Source organism: Scyliorhinus canicula, chromosome 13 (genome assembly GCF_902713615.1).
Source record: "Scyliorhinus canicula chromosome 13, sScyCan1.1, whole genome shotgun sequence".
NCBI lineage: Eukaryota > Metazoa > Chordata > Chondrichthyes > Carcharhiniformes > Scyliorhinidae > Scyliorhinus > Scyliorhinus canicula.
The window spans coordinates 128089447-128111150 of NC_052158.1; the positions used below are offsets into that span (position 1 = coordinate 128089447).

The 21704-nt window shown below is 42.9% G+C and overlaps 1 protein-coding gene across 1 annotated transcript in view; it reads left to right on the forward strand.

Annotated features, from left to right (window-relative positions):
- LOC119975649 (mucin-4-like) overlaps positions 1–21704 on the forward strand; it is a 115412-nt gene that overhangs the window by 29482 nt on the left and 64226 nt on the right. The window contains exons 10-21 of the mRNA XM_038815431.1: positions 475–648; positions 2409–2594; positions 3790–3926; positions 4403–4518; positions 6270–6488; positions 12314–12433; positions 14554–14765; positions 16154–16226; positions 19023–19190; positions 20084–20200; positions 20394–20657; positions 21390–21536. Coding sequence (XP_038671359.1) covers positions 475–648; positions 2409–2594; positions 3790–3926; positions 4403–4518; positions 6270–6488; positions 12314–12433; positions 14554–14765; positions 16154–16226; positions 19023–19190; positions 20084–20200; positions 20394–20657; positions 21390–21536 — 1933 coding nt within the window. The remainder of the gene's footprint in view (positions 1–474; positions 649–2408; positions 2595–3789; positions 3927–4402; positions 4519–6269; positions 6489–12313; positions 12434–14553; positions 14766–16153; positions 16227–19022; positions 19191–20083; positions 20201–20393; positions 20658–21389; positions 21537–21704) is intronic.

Consider the following 21704-nt stretch of genomic DNA (forward strand, 5'->3'; position numbering starts at 1 on the left):
CTTATCACAGTTCCCATCATAGGACAGGGGAAATATCAACAAATAGTCCTGTACCTGTGCACTGCCAATGATTTATGCTGAAAATTTATTTTTTGGTCCAAATGAAGTGTGAACAGGATTCTGATTCCTCCCCCCTCCACCAAATGGAAGATTATTAGTTTCCTAACACTCATTGCCTGAAGTAAAGCTTGATCATTTGGAGAAATTTTAACGCACACTTATGAGTAACATAACTCAGCATGATGATGGCAAAGGACAGCATACAGCTGTAAAATAGAATAAAACTAAAGTATTTTTTGTTGACTCAGATGTGCTACTTCTGTTATGGTAAATTAGTACAGTTCTGAGAAAGAAAGAAAATAATACAATAATTTACAGGATAAGTAATGTTCATTTAATACCGATGTACCATCTTATCCTGGTAAAAAGAACAGCACAATATGAAACTCAATGTAACGAATCACCTTTATATAGTTTTCAGATAATGGCCTGATTACATTTCAAAGACAAAATGATTATCTGCAGTATATGTACTCAAGTCCATTCTGGGCATTCAGTGAATACTTTTCTTTGTGGACACCACCAATGATTGCTGTTTTCTGGGATGATGCAGACTTAACAAGAGGAATAGGATCCATTTACTACCAGGTACAGAGGTTCATACTTCATCTTTTTAAGACAATAAATGGTCAGACATATATATATTTGAGAATCATAATTTAAACGGTATTAAAATAAATATTTTATACGGTAGCTCCAACACAATGAGGACCTCTCAGAAACTAGTATGGATTTAAAGCCTGAAAAAGAAATGGCAGATACTCCAAAACATTATAGTTGTCGCCTTTTCAGTGGCTAGTTAACAAATTCTAGCATCCGCAGTCAACCTGTTCTACTATTGGTCACCAGGAATGCTCTGAAAAACTAAACAGAAATGTTGAAGAGATTGAAGGTTTCTCAGCGGTGTCTAACATAACTCTTAAAGACAAGGGGCACCCATTGATGTTGTGAAGTGTATTGCCTCACACAATAAAGTTGTAATGTACCACCAGCTTTGGAATTTTGCAGAATTGCTATAAAATCTGAGCCAAATCTACCAATTGACTCAATTATTCTGAAAAGGAAAAAACAATTGGCCAGGGTACTGCACCTGTAAAAAGCAGCATCACTGCACAGTTCGTTGGTACTAAGTCCAGGATACCAAGGGATAAAAATTCATCTCGGTCTATATTTGGACCCAAACATGCATCTGGACAGGTCCCACATTGCCCACATGACTCACTCAAGGCAGTCCCAAAATTGGGATTCTAGACTTGAGCATAATTTTAATAGTAGTTGACAAGAACTTGAAGTCAGCCCTGGAAGGCAGATAGACTGGGCAATAGGCCAGGACGACGCTTGAGGAGGGATTTTATTGTGATGATTGTGGAGTTCGGGAAACAGTCATGCTGTTCCTGGCTCCACAGAAAAGTTTTTCTAAAAACTTAGCTGAAAAAGTAAAGAGTTGTTGGTATTAAATCAGAACCTTCTGGGTAAGCTGGGAGTGGGTTCCTTAGAGTGCCCCCCCCCCCCCCCCCAACCACCACCATCCAGCATTAACTCGGTGGCAAACCTGCCTTTGGTTCACCAGCTCACACCAAAGCATTTAACGGTTTGAAGTGGACCTTCTGCACCCTTCCAGGTGGATGTTTTATCTTTGAGGTTGCCAGCAATAAAGTGCCAGCAGTACCACTCAGAGTTGTGGCCATTGCTGGGACTGCAGCAAATCCCCAATCGAGACATGCCAACGGAGCCCAGACTGCGAGGTCAGTGCAGGAAGTCACTGGGGACAGGCTAGCAGGCCCTGGTAAGGGTGTTTGGGGCTGGGATTGTCAGGGTGAGGGGTAAACAGAGTGAGGGGAAGACTTATCTTGGGTTGGGCCTCCAAAGGGCATAGGAGACTCAAAGGTGAAGCATCCTTCCCTTGTCCAGTCACCAGTCCAGTGACTGGCGGGCTGGACTCTTGGTACCAGCCTCCCCCACTGTAGGTAAAGTCACAATGGTGGTGGGAGAAGGCCCTTCTGTGGCCATTAATTGGTCACCCAAAAACCTCAATTGACCCACAGACGAGCCAGCAGCCCGACACTTCCCTGTCACTGATACAATCGCAGCAGGAGTGGGTGGGGTGGTGCCATGTTGCCCAATTTTACCCAACTAGCAGCCGCCCAACCCTGGGGAGGCACAGCAAAATTCCAGCTATTTGGACAATAGTTATTAAATTACAATTATTTTAGAATAGGGTTAAATTTATGAATAATCAGTTTCAGCTTTATATTGCTAATTTCACAAAATAAAAGTCTCTCTGGGCTTGTGCAAATGAAAGATTAACTAAAAAGAGGACATTCTATATATTTTTTCATCCATTTCAGGTATACGACTTCCAAATAAGAACTGATACCCATGGTGAAACATTTGAGAAAAACCTTAAGGAGAAAGTCAATGAATACTATGGATCAGAACTTAACATTTCAAGCTTCAAACCAAAATGGGCACTCAAGATCACCTGGGAAAACGTCCTTCCATATTCTGGATATCAAAACACAGACCCTGAGGGTGTATGTATTGATTAACTTCCAATTATTGTGCCACGTCCACCATTCTACAATTTTAATATTTTTACCCTTTGCTGCTACCTTCTTACGATTACAGAATTTGATTAGTTCTGAACGATACTGTGAAGAGTGTATTCGCAATGCCAAAGGAAACACTAAATTTCTAATTTATCATTATAAATTGAGTTCTTGTGACTTTTAACTTTTTAAAAAATCAAACATGCATGAGCGGATGCATTTACAACCTTGAGAGTTGTAAACATATTTCTTCAATTCATTGATGAACATTTTCCAAATCCATAGTTTTTTCAATGAAGGTGATGCAATCTATCGTGAACTTTCATAAACAATAATAAGCTCTGAAAACGTTGTGCTTGCTTCTGCAGAATGCTTAATGATATAATGTTTTTGCTAAGTTCAATCAAATACTGTCTCATACAGTATAGTGTCCCAAAACCTACTATCCCAAAACCAGCCAGGACCAAGCCATGCTGAATTTCAGACCTTGCTGGATTTTGGCTTGGGCAGTTCGGATCATCGGCGACGGTTCAGGGCAAGCCAGGTTGGGCAAGCCAGGTCGGGTAGGGTAGGGTAGAGTTGCTCAAAGTGTGGGAATGGTGTAGGGAGATAACCAATTGGGTGTCACACCGCTCTAATGCAGCACCTAGACACATTGTCTAGGTTAAGTGCTTTTTGTAGTATTTCACACAATTAAAATTGATGCATGGCACATTCCAAAGATGTCCAGTTTTCAGACAACTCTGATTTTTGGACGGCCGGAATTTGGGGCACTGTGCTTCAGATCTATCTAAAATACAGATGACACATTTGCCTTGAAATTCACTTCTGCATTTCCCATTTTAAAAAAAACAGGTACTGCAGCAATCAGGTGCCTAACATTTGTTTCTAGCCCCTGTCTGAAATTGGTAGCCAACTGACAGCAGCATGTGCCTGGCTCCATATTAGAACCATGGACCGCTGTGTGCCCACAATCAACCTCCACCCTCCCCCTTCTAGCCCCATGCACACACCAATTCCCTCGTACTAGTATAGTTTAAGATCCATAATACAACATGTTCAGATTTAACTTGGTCAAACATAGCTGAAAAGTTGTTTCTCAAGTGTTCCTTACTTTACTTTGAAATTTACTAATAGTTTTACATTAATGGAATAACAAATGCGACTTTTTCTTTTTCAGACAAATACGTACCAGGCAGTTCTAACAACTGATGGCATCTTCTCCTTTTGTTTAATTCAATTCAAAGACGGTGGAATGAACTGGAAATATGATGCAAAGTCCGACTATAGTAACTATGCTCTTATGGGCTATTATAGGTAAGTACAACTTACAGTTTGTAATTTAGCCTGGGTGGGATAGGTGGTTTAGTTCAGTTGGCTAGACAGCTGGTTTATGATGCAGAACAAGTCCAGCAGTGCAGGTTCAATTCTTGTACCGGCTGAAGTTATTCATGAAAGCCCGTCTTCTCAACCTTGCCCCTCGCCTGAGGTGTGGTGATCCTCAGGTTAAATCACTTAGCTCTCCCCCTCAAAGGGGAAAGCAGCCTCTGGTCATCTGAGACTATGGCTACTTTACTTTAAGAAAGATTTCCAGTAGAGAAGTTCATTGTCAATGGTACTGCTACAATCAAACAACAAATGTTGGTCTTACACAGTATCCATGAGGTCATTTTACTTTCTTTTATGCAAGTCCCCTTTCTCATTCCTCTCCTATTTTTTCAGGCTTCACTCTTAAATTTTACTTAATTGACTGATCAATTAATTATTGTACTTCCATTCTTTTTAATTTATAGTGCATCTCTGAGATCATACCTTGATTCAAACATGGTCTTTAATGACCCTCACACCAGATTTGATGTGCCACCTGAAAAGATCTACCATCCAGATAGGTATCCTGGATTTAAAACAGGTTGGTTCTTCTTTAAAGATCAAGAATAGTATTGTTTTAAATGTTACCTTGAACATAACACAGTAAAGCAAATCAAAATTTAGAAAAATCTTTAAAATATTCCAGGATATATCAAATGTCTTCAAAAGATTTTCAAATTCCAGTTTTTTTAACAGTTATTAAATAAGCATGATTCATTTTGGTTAGGAGAAAACTTGGATGGTTAGGAATTTAAAAATAACATCCCTACCTCTCACTACCTCAAAGGATTCATTTATACCAAGGACATTTCCACATTGCAATCAGCTTCACAATTCTCTTCAAGTGAGGTACCTGACAATGGGTTATTGACAGGAATATACAACTCCAATCCTCTGAATACTGGATAACGAGTAGGAACATTGATAATTTGCTTCCACCTCTAACAAGCTGCAGGCATTACAGAAACACCCTGGCTGAAATGAGCACATTTGGCACAAATCAGGAATTAAATCCTCAACATTTTTCAGCTTCAGCCCCACAACATTTGGTGCACTTACCGATTGGAGGAGTACCTGCCTTCAAGGGGCTAAAGATCCAATGATAATCCGATATTAATTTCAGAACTGAACTTACCTCAATGAGAAGATAGGTTAGTAACAGACAAGTTTCATAGTTGTGAAACATTACCCTTTTAACAGGTTAATGGCAGAATTTTACTTTCAAAGATATGGGGCGCGATTCTCCGCAACGGCTGACGCCGGAGTGAAACCCGGAGTGTTTCACTCCGGCGTCGGAGGCCGCTCCTCGCCCCCTATTCTCCCCCCCCCCCCCTCCCCCAAGGGGGCTAGGACCGGCATTGTGCGAATCTCGGGCGCTGGGCCTTGACGCTTGTGTCAATGACGCGGCCAGCGGCGCCTAAGTGATGTCAACCGCGCCTGCACGGTTGCCGTCTTCCCCTCCGCTGCCCCGCAAGATGTGGCGACTTGACCTTGCAGGGCGGCGGAGGGGAAAGAGTGCGTCTCTCAGAAACGCCGGCCCGACGATCGGTGGGCACCGATCGCGGGCCAGTCACCTCACGAGCACGCCCATGGTGCTCGATCCTCTCTCCGCCCCCCACAGGCCCCACGCTTACCTGTCGCGTGATGTTCACGCTGGCAGCGACCAGGCGTGAACCGGTCGGGGTCGTCAGGCCGCTCGGCCCATACGGGCCGGAGAATCGCCAACCGCCGGGAAAAACGGCGAGCGGTGATTCTCCGAGCGGCGTGTCGCAAAAGGTGACACGCCATTTTGGGGGGGGTGGGAGAATCGCGGGGGGGTGCCAGGGCGGCGTGGCGTGATTCGCCCGGCCCTCCTGTGATTCTCCCACCCGGCATGGGGAGCAGAGAATCGCGGACATGGATTGTCTAGCCCACAACGTTCTGTTGGTAGGACAAAACATTTCAAACAACTTTTCTGACAACATGAGCTATCAGCAAATAAACGTGTCTCTTAAAACATACAAAATAATAATATCCTTTTTATTGTCACAAGTAGGCTTACATTAACACTGCAATTAAGTTACTGTGAAAAGCCCCTAGTCACCTCATTGCGGCGCCTGTTCAGGTACACAGAAGGAAAATTCAGAATTCTCAGCTGGTACGGGAATTGAACCCCGGCTGCTGCCCTTGTACTGCATCACAAACCAGCTGTCTAGCCCACTGAGCTAAACCAGCCCACCATTTAAGTGGTTAAATGTGCCTTTTGTGGATTGCAGGATTTACATTTTAATCTCTGTTACCTTATAATTCTAGGTAAAAATGGACTGTGGGCATACCGACTAGAAAGAAATAACCATTCCACAATAAACCCAAGACAAAAATGCATGGATTGGTATTTGAGGGAACCCGAGTCTTACTGGAGCAATGACACTTCCCCTTGCCCCTGCTCATTTTGGCAGGCGATATTTGACAACGCCTTTACATGGGGAAATAGCATATATTATTATGGATATGGTGTTAAAGAGCCTCAAGGTAATGGTTTACTTCCAGGTTTTGCAATCAGAAATGCTAATGTGAGAAGATTAAACATTTCTTTCTCGTAGCCCACTGAAAGCTGCAAGACCTTCCACTTAATTGATTTCATTTGTCAGTGAAAAAAAGATGATGCAGGCAACTTGATAATTCTGTTTTACAGTAGATTCTCAAGAAGAAGAAAGAGTTTGAATCTCTGCCTCAAATAAAACCATCTTGCAGATAACTTTAATAGCCAAAATTGGGCTGCTGATTTTTCAAGTCAGTTATTACTAAATTTACAGCACAGAAATGAGCAGTTCCACGCCAGTGTTGAGGCTTCATCTAACATTGTCAGCCTGCACTTCTGGGATCTGTCTCTTGCTATTAATCTTTTTTACTACAAAAGCAAAATGCTGTGGACATTGAAATACTCAGCACTTGAAGCAGTATCTTTGGAGAGAACAGATCAGTTAATATTTCACGCCATTGATCTTTTATGGCAATTTGATAATTTTCTGCCTTGGGTGGCTGTCAGGAATGAGGAAATAAATTTCTGCAAAATTAAGGGATTTTCTGGGACATAGCACAAGGAGACAATTTTCTTTTAGATACTCTTTGCCTTCTCCCTGGATGGTGAATGTAATATTTCTCCGTTCACCAATTAGGTAAATAACAGATGTGATGTTTATTTACATATAACTACAATGCAGAGGCTTGTACCCTTGTGGCTGCGAATCAGCTGCCAGGAACAAACTGATACAGAGACTCATGCGAGGTGTGATGTCCCCCATCCTGGTCCCTGATTGGTTACCTGGGCCCTGTGACTTTCTCGACAGATCACCCCTTAAAGGTGACAACACCACATCCCACCCTCTGAGTTCTTTTATACGTTGATAATAATTAAGTTACTTAGTCTCCAACAATCAGAACATTAAACACAGGCAATTAATCCATCATAAATTGAGTCTTTCAGGTGGTTTCTGATTTCTAGTGGGGTGGCGCAACTCCTCTGTGGCGGGTGCTGTCACAGGGGTGTTTCTGCAGAAACCACTACAGCCTGCATCTCCTCAGGTACTGGTAACTCACCTTCATCCCTCTCCATGGTGAGGACAAACTTGCCTGTCACAGGCTGGCTCAGTACTTCACTGCTTTGGTCGTCAACAATGTTTCTTGCTGGCAACATGGCTTCAGGTGGCAGTACCAGCTGCTGGGACAACTCTCGTCCTCATAAACGGTCCACATGTTTCAGGACGATTCTTCCTTTTCAATCCACTTGGTAAGACAAAGGTCCTGTTTTTATACAATGACTCCTGGGATCTAACTCGAGCCGCTTCCAAAATTTCTAACATAACAATCATTGATTCACCTGAATAATGATTTTTCTTCTGATTGCACTGACTTGCCTCTACCCTCCCTCTCTGCAAGCAGCACACCCATTGTAAAGTGCAGAGTGGTTCTATAGCCCAGAAGGAATCGTGAGATTCTGGTTTCCAGGGTTGCCTGATTGCTTCTTAAGGCCTCTCTTGAAGGTTTAGACTGCTTGCTCAGCCAGCCTGTTAGAATGCGGGGTGGTAAGGTGTACGATTATAACATTTAAGGAATTCAGCACTTGGGAAAGCTGTTCAATAATTCAACGCTAAGACTTCAGTGGGTAGAAAAACATGGACAAAATTTCTCAATTGTGACATGCAATGTCGTAGACTTTGTTTCAAACACTTCCATCCACTTTGAATGGGCATCAACAAAAAGCAAAAACCTTGTCCCTTATATGATCGGCATGAAATCGTACCCATGGCCGTCCCTGCTATTCCCAAGGATGCAGCGGGGGTGTAGTAGGCAACCTTTGTTGTATTTGGCACTATTCACAGAGCTTCACCAGATGCTCAATTTCAGCACTGATGCCAGCCCATTATATGTAACTCCTGGTGAGTATCTTCACTTTAGATATACGTGGATGGACATCATGCAATTCAGCCAGGAGCAACTCTCGTCCTGGTGCAGGGATGACTACTCTGGTTCCCCAATGTATGATGCCATCTCTTCAGAAACTGGCTCACTGACCCAACCACTTTGGAGGCGATTCCCAGGCTGTGTTGCACACGGTGCAAATCCCAGGAGAAGCCCAAAACAGGATTTGCACCGGGCGCAAAATAGTTTCCGCTGCTCCAGCTAGGGTGATAAAGACCTTGCCCAGAAAGGGCAATAAACTAATAACAATGCATTTGCATTCATTTTAATCTTATTAGAGAAATCAAAGTCACATTCAGTGGCCTCCCGGTGTTGTCCCAGCAGGAAGGCAGCAGGGTAGCATGGTGGTTAGCATAAATGCTTCACAGCTCCAGGGTCCCAGGTTCGATTCCCGGCTGAGTCACTGTCTGTGTGGAGTCTGCACGTCCTCCCCCTGTGTGCGTGGGTTTCCTCCGGGTGCTCCGGTTTCCTCCCACAGTCCAAAGATGTGCGGGTTAGGTGGATTGGCCATGCTAAATTGCCCGTAGTGTCCTAATAAAAAGTAAGGTTAAGGGGGGGGGGGGGTGTTGGGTTACGGGTATAGGGTGGATACGTGGGTTTGAGTAGGGTGATCATGGCTCGGCACAACATTGAGGGCCGAAGGGCCTGTTCTGTGCTGTACTGTTCTATGTTCTATGAAGTCATCTGGGTGTGAATCACTTCTGGTCCTTAAAAGTGGGGACCAGGTGCCACAGACTACAAGGGCGAACAAGAGTAGAGTACCCCTACCTACTCACCTCCGGGGAGCAAAAGAACATAGCAGCCATTGGCCAGATGTCGTGAAGGGAGGCGGGGGGGGGGGGAGGGCTGGGCTAGAGGAGGCCAGGCCGTGGGTCTCCCCTGGGATGGGGGTCACTTTGGGTCGGTGAGGCTTGCTTTGCTTCATGTTTAACATCCCATAACAGGACAAAGAACAGCTACAGCCAGTCTGTCCTAAAATCACAGGACAAAGCCATTCTGTACCTTGTTTCGTGGAGAAGCATTTCACTCCACTTGAAGTTTCAATAGATTTTGTGGTTTCACTGTTGCAGTGTGCCTGCATTTATCCCTTTGTACTTGATTGTTTACATTCAATTTCACACCCCATTGACTTTTACAAGGCTCTGCAGGTTCATTGCTGCATTTGCAAGTTTCCGAACTGACAACTTAAAGCTATCTCAAAATGGGTTTGCTTTGTTTGTTTTTATATCGCTTCACAGTCCATTAACTCTGAAGCTCTTCCTGCCTGACCATATTTTTTCTATGGTGGATTTTTTCTATTCTGAAGTGCTCTTGGAAAGAGCAGATGCTCTGTCTGGGTGCTTTTTGTCACGGTGTATTTTTTTCTACTCTTGAATTGCTCCTCAGAAAGATCTGGCGCTCTGTCTGACAGCAATTTTTTTTAGACTAGATCTTTTTTCAACCTCTGATGCCCAAACATCATGCCTGCACCATAATGAGCTTTGCAACATTTTTGCGGGGCGGCGGAGGGAAAAGAGTGCATCCGTCACGGACGCACGGCCCGCAATCGGTGCCCACCGATCGCTGGCCTCTGCCCCCCTTGGCACGGCCATGGTACTGCCGTGCCAATCGGGCCCCCATGTGGTATTGTGCGAAGCAAATAATGGCATGATGGGAAAACTAGTCAAGTTTCTTGGTACAATACAATTTAAACTGACTTCGCATAACCTAAGGCACAAATACAAGCAGCCAAGGTCAACTTGACCCGAAAACTTGCTGACTCTAAACTCGGATAAAAACTCAAGTCGTCACACCCCAGAGCAGTCTAAATACACAAGATAAGCTAGAAATAGTTATTTTCGATACTTAAATAAATCTGCTCCATTTCTTAAACATGCGAGCAAAAGACAAGATAATGATGAGACCCCAAGTCCTCTAAAGGTCAGCAAGGTGACGCCAGTTTAATGATTATTACTTATGTTTTACTTTTGATCAAATTCCTGACCAAGCTGTATTCATGTTATCTTGATTCTATAATGTATAAATATCGTCCTATTTGTCTGTACTAGCGCAGACTTGAGACGGACCCAGCAGTTTGTATTTGACTGCTCTCCGACTCCAAGTTTCAGCCAATTCTGCATGCAATTGTAATTCGTAAATAAAGCCTTGTTTTGTTTTCTTAACGAGCGTTGTTGAATCTTTCTATCACAGTCCAGAAGCGGGAAAAATATTGATTACGACACTCAGATGCCCCAAACGATTGTACTTGTGAAGGCCCGGCCGCTCGGCCCATCGGCCTCGGAGAATCGGCGCTCGCCGTAAAAAACGGCGAGCGGCGATTAATGGCGTGGGTCGGGCGTGGGGGGAGAACAGCGGGAGGGCGTGAAAAATGTCGGGAGGCCCTCCCGCTATTCTCCCACCCGGCGTGGGGGGCGGAGAATCGCGCCCATAGACACAGGTATCGGGTGAAGCATACAGGAGTCTAGTACTACTCAGTAGAGAAGATGTGTGAAGAGATCAGATTAGCCCATAAATCCATGTCCATAAAATGGTCGTTTAGGAGTCTGGTAACAATGGGGAAGAAGCCCATTTTTGAATCTGTTAGTGCTTGTTCTCAGACTTTTATATCATGTAAATATAAAAGGTATATTTTTTTTCCCCCAGCATCATACCTCACAATGCAAAGTAGATTCCCGGACCAGCAAGGTGCTGGAAAGAGATGTTACTATTCATGGAATGGTGGTTTAATCTATGGTGAAAAAGAAAATTTCCTCCCAACACCATGGATTTACTTTGACTGGTGGGCTTGGTCGGAGTACGATTATTCATATTACATTGAGCAATGGTACAACTTTTGGAACAATGTTTTACCACACCTGCGGAAACAATACAAAGGTCAGAACAAAATACCTGCTAGATCTATGCCTGCTACCTGCTGACCCCCTGCAAGGCTAGGTATTTGTGGCCCTATCACGACAGTCTTTCTGGCGTGAAACTCCACAGTTTTGACGCTGGCGTAGGGACATAGTCCCAATAATGAGAATCCAGTCCAAGCTCTTCATTGAGGCTGCCACCTGGGGCACGGCGCTGAGGGAAAACTGCACTGCCAGGGGCATGCTCTGCACACGAGTTAAACTGAGGCTCCTTGTGCCTGCTCACCGGGCTGTGGAATCATAGAATCACACAGTAAGGAGGCCAGTCAGCCCATCGAGTCCGTGCTGTCCCTTTGACAGAGATACACGCAAGTCCCATTTCTCTCCAGACTTCAATCCCTCTTTTGCAAGGTATTATTGAATCTGCTTCCACCGCCTTTTCAGGCAGCATCTCCCACATTATACTAACTCACTGCTTAACTCGGCCCTTGAAAAGAGCACACTACTTAAGACCACACCTCCACCCTATCCCCTTAACCCAGTAACCCCACCCAACCTTTTGGACATTAAGGGCAATTTAACATGGCCAATCCAACTAATCTGCACATCTTTGAACTGTGGGAGGAAACAACCTCCCAAAGGAAACCCACACAGACACGGGGAGAATGTGCAGACTCCACTCTTTACCTTAAACTTTACCGCCTGGAAGATTTGCAAACATGACCAAAGATCCAGTCGTGGTGGAGTTTGTGATTGTGTTGAGTCCTTGAAGAATAGCCTGGCAATTTGTGCTTCACTGATCAACAGTGAATCCAGCCCCAGGTTACTGCCTGTGTGATGTTTGCACATTTTCCCCGTGTCTGCGTAGGTCTCAGTCCCACAACCCAAAGATGTGCAAGCTAGGTGGATTGGCCACACTAAATTGCCCCTTTATTAGAAAAAAAAAGGAATTGGGTACTCTAAATTTATTTTTAATAAAGGTAATGTTCATGAATTTAGTTCCTTTTTTCTGTCATTGTTTAGAAAAGGAAGTTGAGCCATACCATGACTGCTGCAGAGATTCTGGTGATGATTATTACTGTGATCTGTACCGAACAAAGAGACCCCTGGACTTCTGTTTTGGATACATTCCACCACAGATAGGTATGTTTACTTCTTTAAAAATGTTGTGGACTTATTTTCAGCACAATGACAAATACAGTATGTGGATGTTATTCATTCAAGCTTGAAAATTTTGTGTAGGATATTATTTTCAAAATAAATGTTTTCAAATAGTTAAAATAAAAGATCGTAAATTTGATATCGACATGTTAAGTGCTTAAGTTGTGCGTCACAATTTTCTGTCCTTGTTTTTTTAATTTGAAACCACATGATGACTGCTGATCAAGAAATCAGAAGAACCCCTAGTGCAAGATTGTTTCATGAATACTTAATTGCAGATGAGCAAAGTTAATATAATCAGACACATTTCATGTAATCTGATAATATTCCCTTATTACACTTGGGTAAGGCAATGAAAGGTTACATTTATATAAGTGCTCACATGCTGGTGTGTTTTGTAGAGCAATCGATAGAAGCACTACGCAGGAGGAAAATGGAAAAAGGGTGAGGAGCAAAATTATCTTTGTAAAGGTAGATATTGAGGATTATTTGACGAGGTTAAAATGCTGATGGAGGGTATTCCAAAAAATAGCAATATAACGACTCAAATGCTGAAGGAGCTGCCACCAATGGAGAGCGAAGAATAAAAAGGTCACTTTCAGAGGAATAGCATGCAGCAATAAAGTGTTGCAGGAGATTATGGGGGGAGTGAGGAGTGAAACTATGGAAGTATTTGGTGGTGTGGACAAGAATCTTAATGTGAGTTCCGTGGGACATTGGGTGCCTGTGAGGTTTGATGAAAGTGAAGGATGATGGGATGTTATCACAAATACCACTGAGTGTTGTTTTTTATATTTATTCCCAGGAGCTGGCCATTTCTGGCAACGCCAACATTCATTTTCAAACCTTATCCTTTGAACGAGTAATTGTGGGCCTTCTTCAGCCACTGCATTCTTCACATTGTTAAATAGGTAGTTCCAGGATTTGGATTCAGTGGGCCATAAAGCAACGGTGAAATGTGTATGTCATAATTATCTATGCCCAGGCAATTTGAAGGTGACAGTCTTCCCATGTAGCTGTTGCCCTTTCCTTCTAAGTGGTAAAGGCAGTATTTTTGGTAGCGAGGACAAACTAGAGCTATGGTATGTGTTGATGTAGGGAGTTAAGGTTTTAGCTGGTCCGGGAGATGTGCATCAAGCAGACTGCATTTTCCTGGATAGTGTCAATTTTGGATTTTAGTGGGAAAAACATATCTGGGCAAATGTCTACATTGTTTGGTAGATGTTAGTGTTTAGGCTGTACTGGAACAACCTGGCTCAAGGCTTGAATTGAATTAGAGTACAATCTTTTGTTGCTGATTATGCACATTTCCTCATGATGCCCAGTTTCAGAACGCTATGTATCTATTCATCTGTCCACTTAGCATAAAAGAAGCACATCATGATGTGAAGGACTATGCAATGGCAATACCTACTGATACTGTCATGAGTCTGTTTCAGGTAGATTAATAGGGACAAAGTCAAACAGGTAAGTCACTGAAATCCCCCACCCGAGTGTTTTCTGCGCTCTTGCTATGCTCGGTGCTTCTTTCAAGTGGTGTTCAATATGGAGGTGGAGGGCTGATTCATCAGCTGAATGAAGGCTCGAGCTGGTTATCAGCAGAAGGTTTGACCATGTTTGACATGAAGCCATGAGAATTCTTTGAGGTCAAAATTAAATGTTGAAAAGCAGCAGAACCAGCTCATGCAAATATATATCACTGTATCTCTATCTCTGATGCATTCCTTGAGCTGGTGGGACAGGACATACCCAGAAATGGCGATGGAAGATACCATTCCATAACTATGACTATGTCATGCTGTTGTTTAATTAGTCTGTGAGACAGCTTTTTGTCACCAATCCCCAGATGTTAGTGAAAAGGATTATACAAGGTTGACTGGGCTGGTTGTATCTTTGTCATCTCCTAATTTGATGTCTAGGTCTCAGCAATGTGATCCATCCAGTTTTATTATTTTTGCTGTTTAGTGCAACTGAGTAGCTTGTTAGGTCATTTCAAGACTCATTCAAGAGTCAACAGGCACAGTCAATAGATATAAAGGCAACATGTACCTAATTTTCAAATAAATTATTTATCAGAAATAACTTCTCTCTGAACTTACCAGGTTTCGTCTTTGGAGATCCTCATGTGGTGACCCTGGATAATGTAAAATACACTTTCAATGGTCTGGGAGAATTTATTCTATTAAATATAATGGATGATGATGATGTACTTACATTCAGCTTACAAGGACGAACCCTCAGAGCTGGAGAGAATAGAACGTCACAAGCAACGAGCTTCGTAGCATTGGCAGCACAAGGACCAAGTGGAACAAAGGTGATTAAGTGCTGGTTTTTGAAGAGATGACTATACACAATGACTATGCTGAATAATTTTAGTTGGATAAATACCAACAAAACCCCATTTCACACTAGGAGACCACTAAGCCTTTATATTGGCCAATCGCTCATGGCGCTGACCCGGGTTGGATCCCGGCTCCGGGTCATTGCCCGTGTAGAGTTTGCACATTCTTCCTATGTCTGCGTGGGTCTCACCCCCACAACTCCACAGCATGTAATAATAATCTTTATTGTCACAAGTACACTTACATTGCAATGAAGTTAGTTTGCAAAGCCCCGAATCGGCACACTCTGGTGCCTGATCAGGTATACAGAGGGAGAATTCAGAATGTCCAAATTACCTAACAGCACGTCTTTCGGGACATTTACGTGTTCATCTTCCTCTCTGCAGTCACTAATCTGCTGCACGTCGTTGGTGATTATAATGTACCTGGTTGCATGAATATAGGACTCATTACCTCCTCAGTGGATTTTTACATCACAAAACAACAATACTCAGTTACTCCTTGCGGTTACTTCGAAATTCCCTGTAGCATAAAAGTAATGGGCTCCATTGTAACTTCCTGCGATTCATCACCACCTTCTCCAGAGAAATTAGGGACAGACAATAAATTCTGGCCTAGCCAATGATGCCCACATCCCATAATTGAATTTTTAAAAAACTTTCTATATTCTGCAAACAAATAGCTGGGTATTGAGGTCCTTAGAGACAGATGGCATTCTCCAATTACAACCCCTGTGTCTAAACATCTTCCGGAACATCTCCTTCATCATGGCCAGGTAGCTGACACTTCTGCAGTCAATATTTTTATAATCTTTTATAATCTTTAGTAGTGTTACAAGTGGGCTTACATTAACACTGCAATGAAGTTACTGTGAAAATCCCCTAGTCGCCACACTCCGGCGCCTGTTCGGGTACATTGAGGGAGAATTTTGAATGTCCAATTCAACTAACAAGCACGTCTTTCGGGATTGTGGGAGGAAACCGGAGCACCCGGAGAAAACCCACGCAGACATGGGGAGAACTTTCAGACTCCGCACAGACAGTGATTCCCAAGCTGGGAATCCTGCAGTTCAGGTAGTATTTTCCTCAATGTGAAAGCCTTCCCAATGTCCTTCATGTTCCAGAACTACCAGCTCCTCTTTCAGCATGATATACCTACCTATCTCCCCTGTGATGATCACTACTCCCAATATTCAGAAATCTTCTTATTTGTAAGATACACATGCAGTATATCATCTAAAACATCCTTTTTGATCTACTTCCATAGTAGTGGAATGCCTCCTTACTGTATCTGTATAGAATATCTGAAAATGTCCTTGCCTAATGATAATTATATGTTATGAAATTATTTTCTGTTGCAGGTTCAGTGGACCCTCAATGACGATGATGATGAAATAAGTGTGATGGTTAATGGCAGGACTGTTGAAGTTACAGGTCAGGACAACATGTATGATTTTAAGTTCCACCAATCCATTTTGAGGAAACTCCTTTGGGACATTATGATATCCATTTCAATTTAGATGATAGTGAACATGTTATCAATGACGATGAGGATATTTTCTATCAAATGAAAATATGGTAGAACTCTTCATTTTGTTTAAATCAGTAGCTGCAAAGTTCAAAAGTGTTTGGCTACAAAGGAATTCCTGTTTACTTGAAATATTTGCATATTATTCCATTGCCTATTAGTCATTACTTTAATGGGTTTATGTTGTTTGCTTAAGGGAATAGATATAGCAGCAATATGGGCTGGAATTGTATGCCCCATCCTGGGCAGAATGGCATGGGGAACGGGGGTAAGCCACAAAATTATTTGCCATGTCAATGGGGCAGCATGATGGCACAGTGGTTAGCACTGCTACCTCATAGAGCCAGGGATCCGGATTCAATTCCGGCCTTGGGTCACTGTTTGGAAGCGCCATCAGCTCCAGGGTCCCAGGTTCAATTCCCGGCTTGCGTCACTGTCCGTGTGGAGTCTGCACGTTCCCCTGTGTCTGCGTGGGTTTCCTCCTGGTGCTCTGGTTTTCTCCCACAGTCCGAAGATGTGCAGGATAGGTGGATTGGCCATGAAAAAATTGCCCTTAGGTTAGGCAAGGTTGCTGGGTTACGGGGATAGGGTGGAAGTGTGGGCTTAAGTAGGTTGCTCTTTCCAAGAGCCGGTGCAGACCCGATGGGCCAAATGGCCTCCTTCTGCACTTTAAATTCTATGAAACATTTGCCAGCTTGGCCCCAGAAAGAGCCCAGACTTGTATTCAAGTCCATGCTTCAACACATATCAATTCTCTTTGGGATTCACCAGAGACTTAGAAAACTTCCACCATCCAGACATACATGGGACAGTCAAAACACATGCTTACATTTTCCATAGACAAGTTGGACGGATCTGAAGGTTGATGATTAACATGTTTGGTGCATTATGAATATGCCTTCCATGGGCATCAAGTCCTTTAGTGAGACTCAAACCCAGAGTTTCTGGCTCATAGGAGGGATGCTACAGACTGTGCCACAAGACCTTATACCAGAGAACTGTCAGCCATTTGATTATATGACTTGGAAATATATTTTTTTTTTGATTATGTTAATGACATTGATGTATGAGTTTATTTTTACAAAGAAATATGTAATAATTCATAAAGCAGTTAAAATATTTCTGTATTAGATAACTAATGTAAAACAAGATTCACTCTTACAATATGTGTTAGAATTGAGAACAATGCTAACAAATTGATATACTACAGTGTATTTCTTTCAAAATTTGCACCTTCAAAGAGTTTCGTTAAAATAGCATTTATCAAAATGTAAAATTTGTTCATTCAGAAGGTCCAACTTTATATTTGTTCACAAAATTCTAAATATCTTGTTTACCTGAGCAGACCAATATAAATAGTTGGCTGGGAAGTTCAGAACTGCTGGAAAAAAGAGACATGGGCTGGGATTCTCCCCTACCCGGCGGGGTGGGGGGTCCTGGCGTGATGGAGTGGCGTGAACCACTCCTGCGTCGGGCTGGCCCCAAAGGTGCGGAAGTCTCCGCACCTTTAGGGGCCAGGCCCTAACATTGAGGGGCTAGGCCCGCGCCTGAGTGGTTGGCGCTCCGCCGGCTGCCGTGGGCGGCCTTTGGCGCCACGCCAGCCGGGGCTGAAGGGACTTTGCCGGCCGGCGGAAGTTCACGCATGCGCCGGAGAGTCAGTGGCTGCTGACGTCATCCCCGCTCATGCGCAGGGGAGGGGGTCACTATGGCGAAGGCGGAAGGAAAAGAGTGCCCCCACGGCACAGGCCCGCTCGCCGATCGGTGAGGCCCGATCGCGGGCCAGGCCACCGTGGGGGCACCCCCCGGGGCCAGATCGCCACCCCCCCCCCCCCCCCCCCCCAGGACCCCAGAGCGCGCCCATGCCGCCGGCTCCTGCCGGTAAGGGAGGTGGTTTGATCCATGGGAGAGGCTTGACAGCGGCGGGACTTCGGCCCATCGCGGGCTGGAGAATCGCCGGGGGGGGGGGGCCCGCCGACTGGCGCGGAGAGATTCCCAGCCCCGCCGAATCTCCGGTGCCGGAGAATTTGGGACATGGCGGGGGCGGGATTGACGCCGGCCCCCGGCGATTCTCGACCCGGCGTGGGGTCGGAGAATCCCGCCCATGCTGTCAAAGCTCTTCACCTTGCACACATCAGGACAGATTTGCAAGAATACCAAATCTCAAAAGAGCAACAATTTATACTGCATGGAAAGAGGGTGTCGATTGTTAGGCAAGTGGATTCTGGTTGGTACACGTATTGCCATGGAGAATGCTCCAGGGAACCGTTAACTGCCAAGCTTTTTTCTAGTTTGAAACCAGGCAGGTCAACTCTAAATGGAATGAACAGGGAATGAACCAGGGGTTTGAGTATAGGAATTACACTGCCAACCAATTTAAGATTATCAGTCAGGCTCCTAGTATGGTTCAATTATGCATGCTTGAAGCTACACATATTGACACACATGGCCATGTCCTTTTCAAATAGAAAGAACATGTCCATGTATTTCATCCTTTGCAACTAAACAAAAGCTTTTGGGACAGCTATTCCCGGGTTCATTCCCGATGACCAACCAGAGTTCACCTTCTTAGTTTGTTCCCTTTGAGGTTCGGTATTCTTGTGAATCTGTCCCGATGTGTGCAAGTAGAAAGGTTTCAGTAAGACTAATACAACATGGGATAAACACTAATTGAATTAGATTTTTGTAATCATTCTTCTTTACAGAAAATTCCACCTATACAAATCAAGTGACCCTCCAAAAGACAAGCAACAATGAAACAGTGGCTACCTTTACAAGTGGAACATCCATTACTGTCTCAGAAACAAAGCGGACGTTGGCTTTCACCACCTCATTAGCTAATTCTTTAAAAAATAAAACAGAAGGTCTCTTAGGTGAGTGATCACGCTACTTTTAAAATATGTCCTTGTTAGAACTTAAGTAAGGTACAGTCTATAAAATAACCTGATTGTTGCTTTTCTCAATTCCACAATTTCTTTCCACTCCCTTTGTTTCATAAGTTTATGATACTAAACATGGATTATTTGGTATGTCAGTGGTTAGACAGAAATAGTGATGTATCTCGCATTGCTTGCAAATAGAAAATACAACAATGACTGAGCAAAGATCAATTACAGTGGCTGTTCCAGCTCGACTCCGTAAGTGTGTGTACTTAAACCTCCAGCAACTGAACAAAATAAATGTTACAGTTAATTCCAGTTGGCCACGCATGTCTGCATTGTAGGTTGTTAAGTTCAGTCAATTTACTGTGGATTCTCAGTCTAAACCAAAGCAGTCACAGTTCTGACATTCAGTAATTGGTTAGATTGAACACCATAATATTTAATTGCATATTTAGTAGATCATTTGTAAAAAAACAGTCAGGTCACCCACACTATAGTAATGCTATATGGTTATCATTAGTCCCAAGTATCATTAGTCCCAAACATTTATCACTGTAAGTGTTTTTTATTTCAAGACCATTTTATGAGTGTCTTAGATTGCTGGATAAGTCTCAAGCCGAGCTGAGCAATCAAGACATGTCGGCAGTCAGGTAAGGCAATGCCTAAAAAAAGTCTCTGAGCCAACGCAAGTCAGAGCTGGTGAGATGCATTTTTAAAATTCCAGATTGGCAACAAAAAACATTGGCATGGCCTTTCTTATACATTTAAGACTAAATGGTTCCAGACTAAAACTTGATTTATAGAAAAACGGAAGCAGATTAAAGTATAGGAATTAGCCCAAGCTTTCCATGTACTATAACATAATTTTCCATTTTTACATCTAGGTGTCTGGAATGATGATAAAACAGATGATTTTAAAGCTGCCAATGGAACATTCCTCGACTTTGATGGAACTAATTTGCCCAATGAAACTCAGATATTCTTTGATTTTGGTCTGACATGTAAGCACAGCTTTCACATATTTCAATGCATTACTGATAGGTAAATAATTAATCGATAATCTGGATAATTTACGAATGACTTCGGGACAAGCTTAATGGACCAGTTGGTCTTTTCATGCGCATACATTTTGCATATTCATACTTCTGGAACAATAACAATATGGTTCTTATTACGTTTATCTGTGTTTTTTAGGGAAGACATCTGTAGACAATAGTGTATTCACATACAACACGACTGCTGGAGAGTCTTGGTACACCTATAACAACAACAGTTTTGTACCTAAGTTTTATGACCAGCTTTTGCAAACCACGGCAAAAGAGAAAATCGACAAAGCGAATGAAACTTGTCAGGGAAATGATGACTGCATATTTGATGCTTTAAGTACAGATGATTTATCTTTTGGAGCAGCGACATTACAAAGTCTGACAACGTTCGTAGCACAGAACAGCACAATGAGTATGTATGCACATTGTTAAATAACAAAAGTATTGTTTACACATGGTCATTCACAATGTAAGAAGATTGTTGATGAGAAATGATTAAATGTAAAGGTGTCTTTTTTTCTTAACTCTTTGATGGGATGTGGTCATCACGGGCAAGGCCAGTACTTGTTGCCCTTTCCCACTCAGTCCTTGAACTGAGTGGCTTGCTGAGATATTGTAGAGGGCAGGTAAGTGTCAGCCATATTGCTGTGGGCCTGGAGTCACATGTAATGATGGTAGATTTCTTTCCCTAAAGTATATGAGTGACTCAAATGGGTTTCTAAGAGAATTGGTGACAGTGTTTTGATCACCATTGCTGAGACTAGCTTTCAATTCCAGATTTATTAATTTATTTTAATTCCACCAGATGCCTTGGTGGGATTTGAACTTCTGTCTCCAGACTATTACCTGGGCCTCTTGATTACTAGTCCAGTGATATCAGCATCAAGAAGAATTGGAATTGTTCATGTCAGTTCGACATTCAGTGCCTGTTTTATGCTAATTACTGATGTGTAATTTTTTTTTACATGGCATTGAAAAACTGGTCCCTTTAATCTGCACTAACTTTATTTGTATCTATATTATTGCTAATTTAGAGAGCACATTAAATTCTCATTTTAAATGTCTTTGAATTTATTACGTCTGAATGAGGTTGCAAATTAAAAATGACTGAGGGCTTTCAGTAACATTAATGTGATGTTCACAGATAATTACCCACCTAACATCACTGGAGATTCAACTATTCAAACTCGTCTTCATGAACCAGTGTTTGTTCTTTTCACGGCAACTGATAAAAACAATGACGAGGTGAAGTTTTCAGTGTTGACAGATTCTCCAGATATCACAATGACAGGTAATGTTGGACTAACAATGGTTTATCAGGTGCATTTATTGCTCTAGCCAATTGCTATTTTGACATTCAATCTGGAATAATATTTTGAATTTGTGCAAGGAGTCATACTTTGATTTTTGGAATACCATATTTAGGTGAATTGCTGGAGCATTTGGATTTAAATGGAGA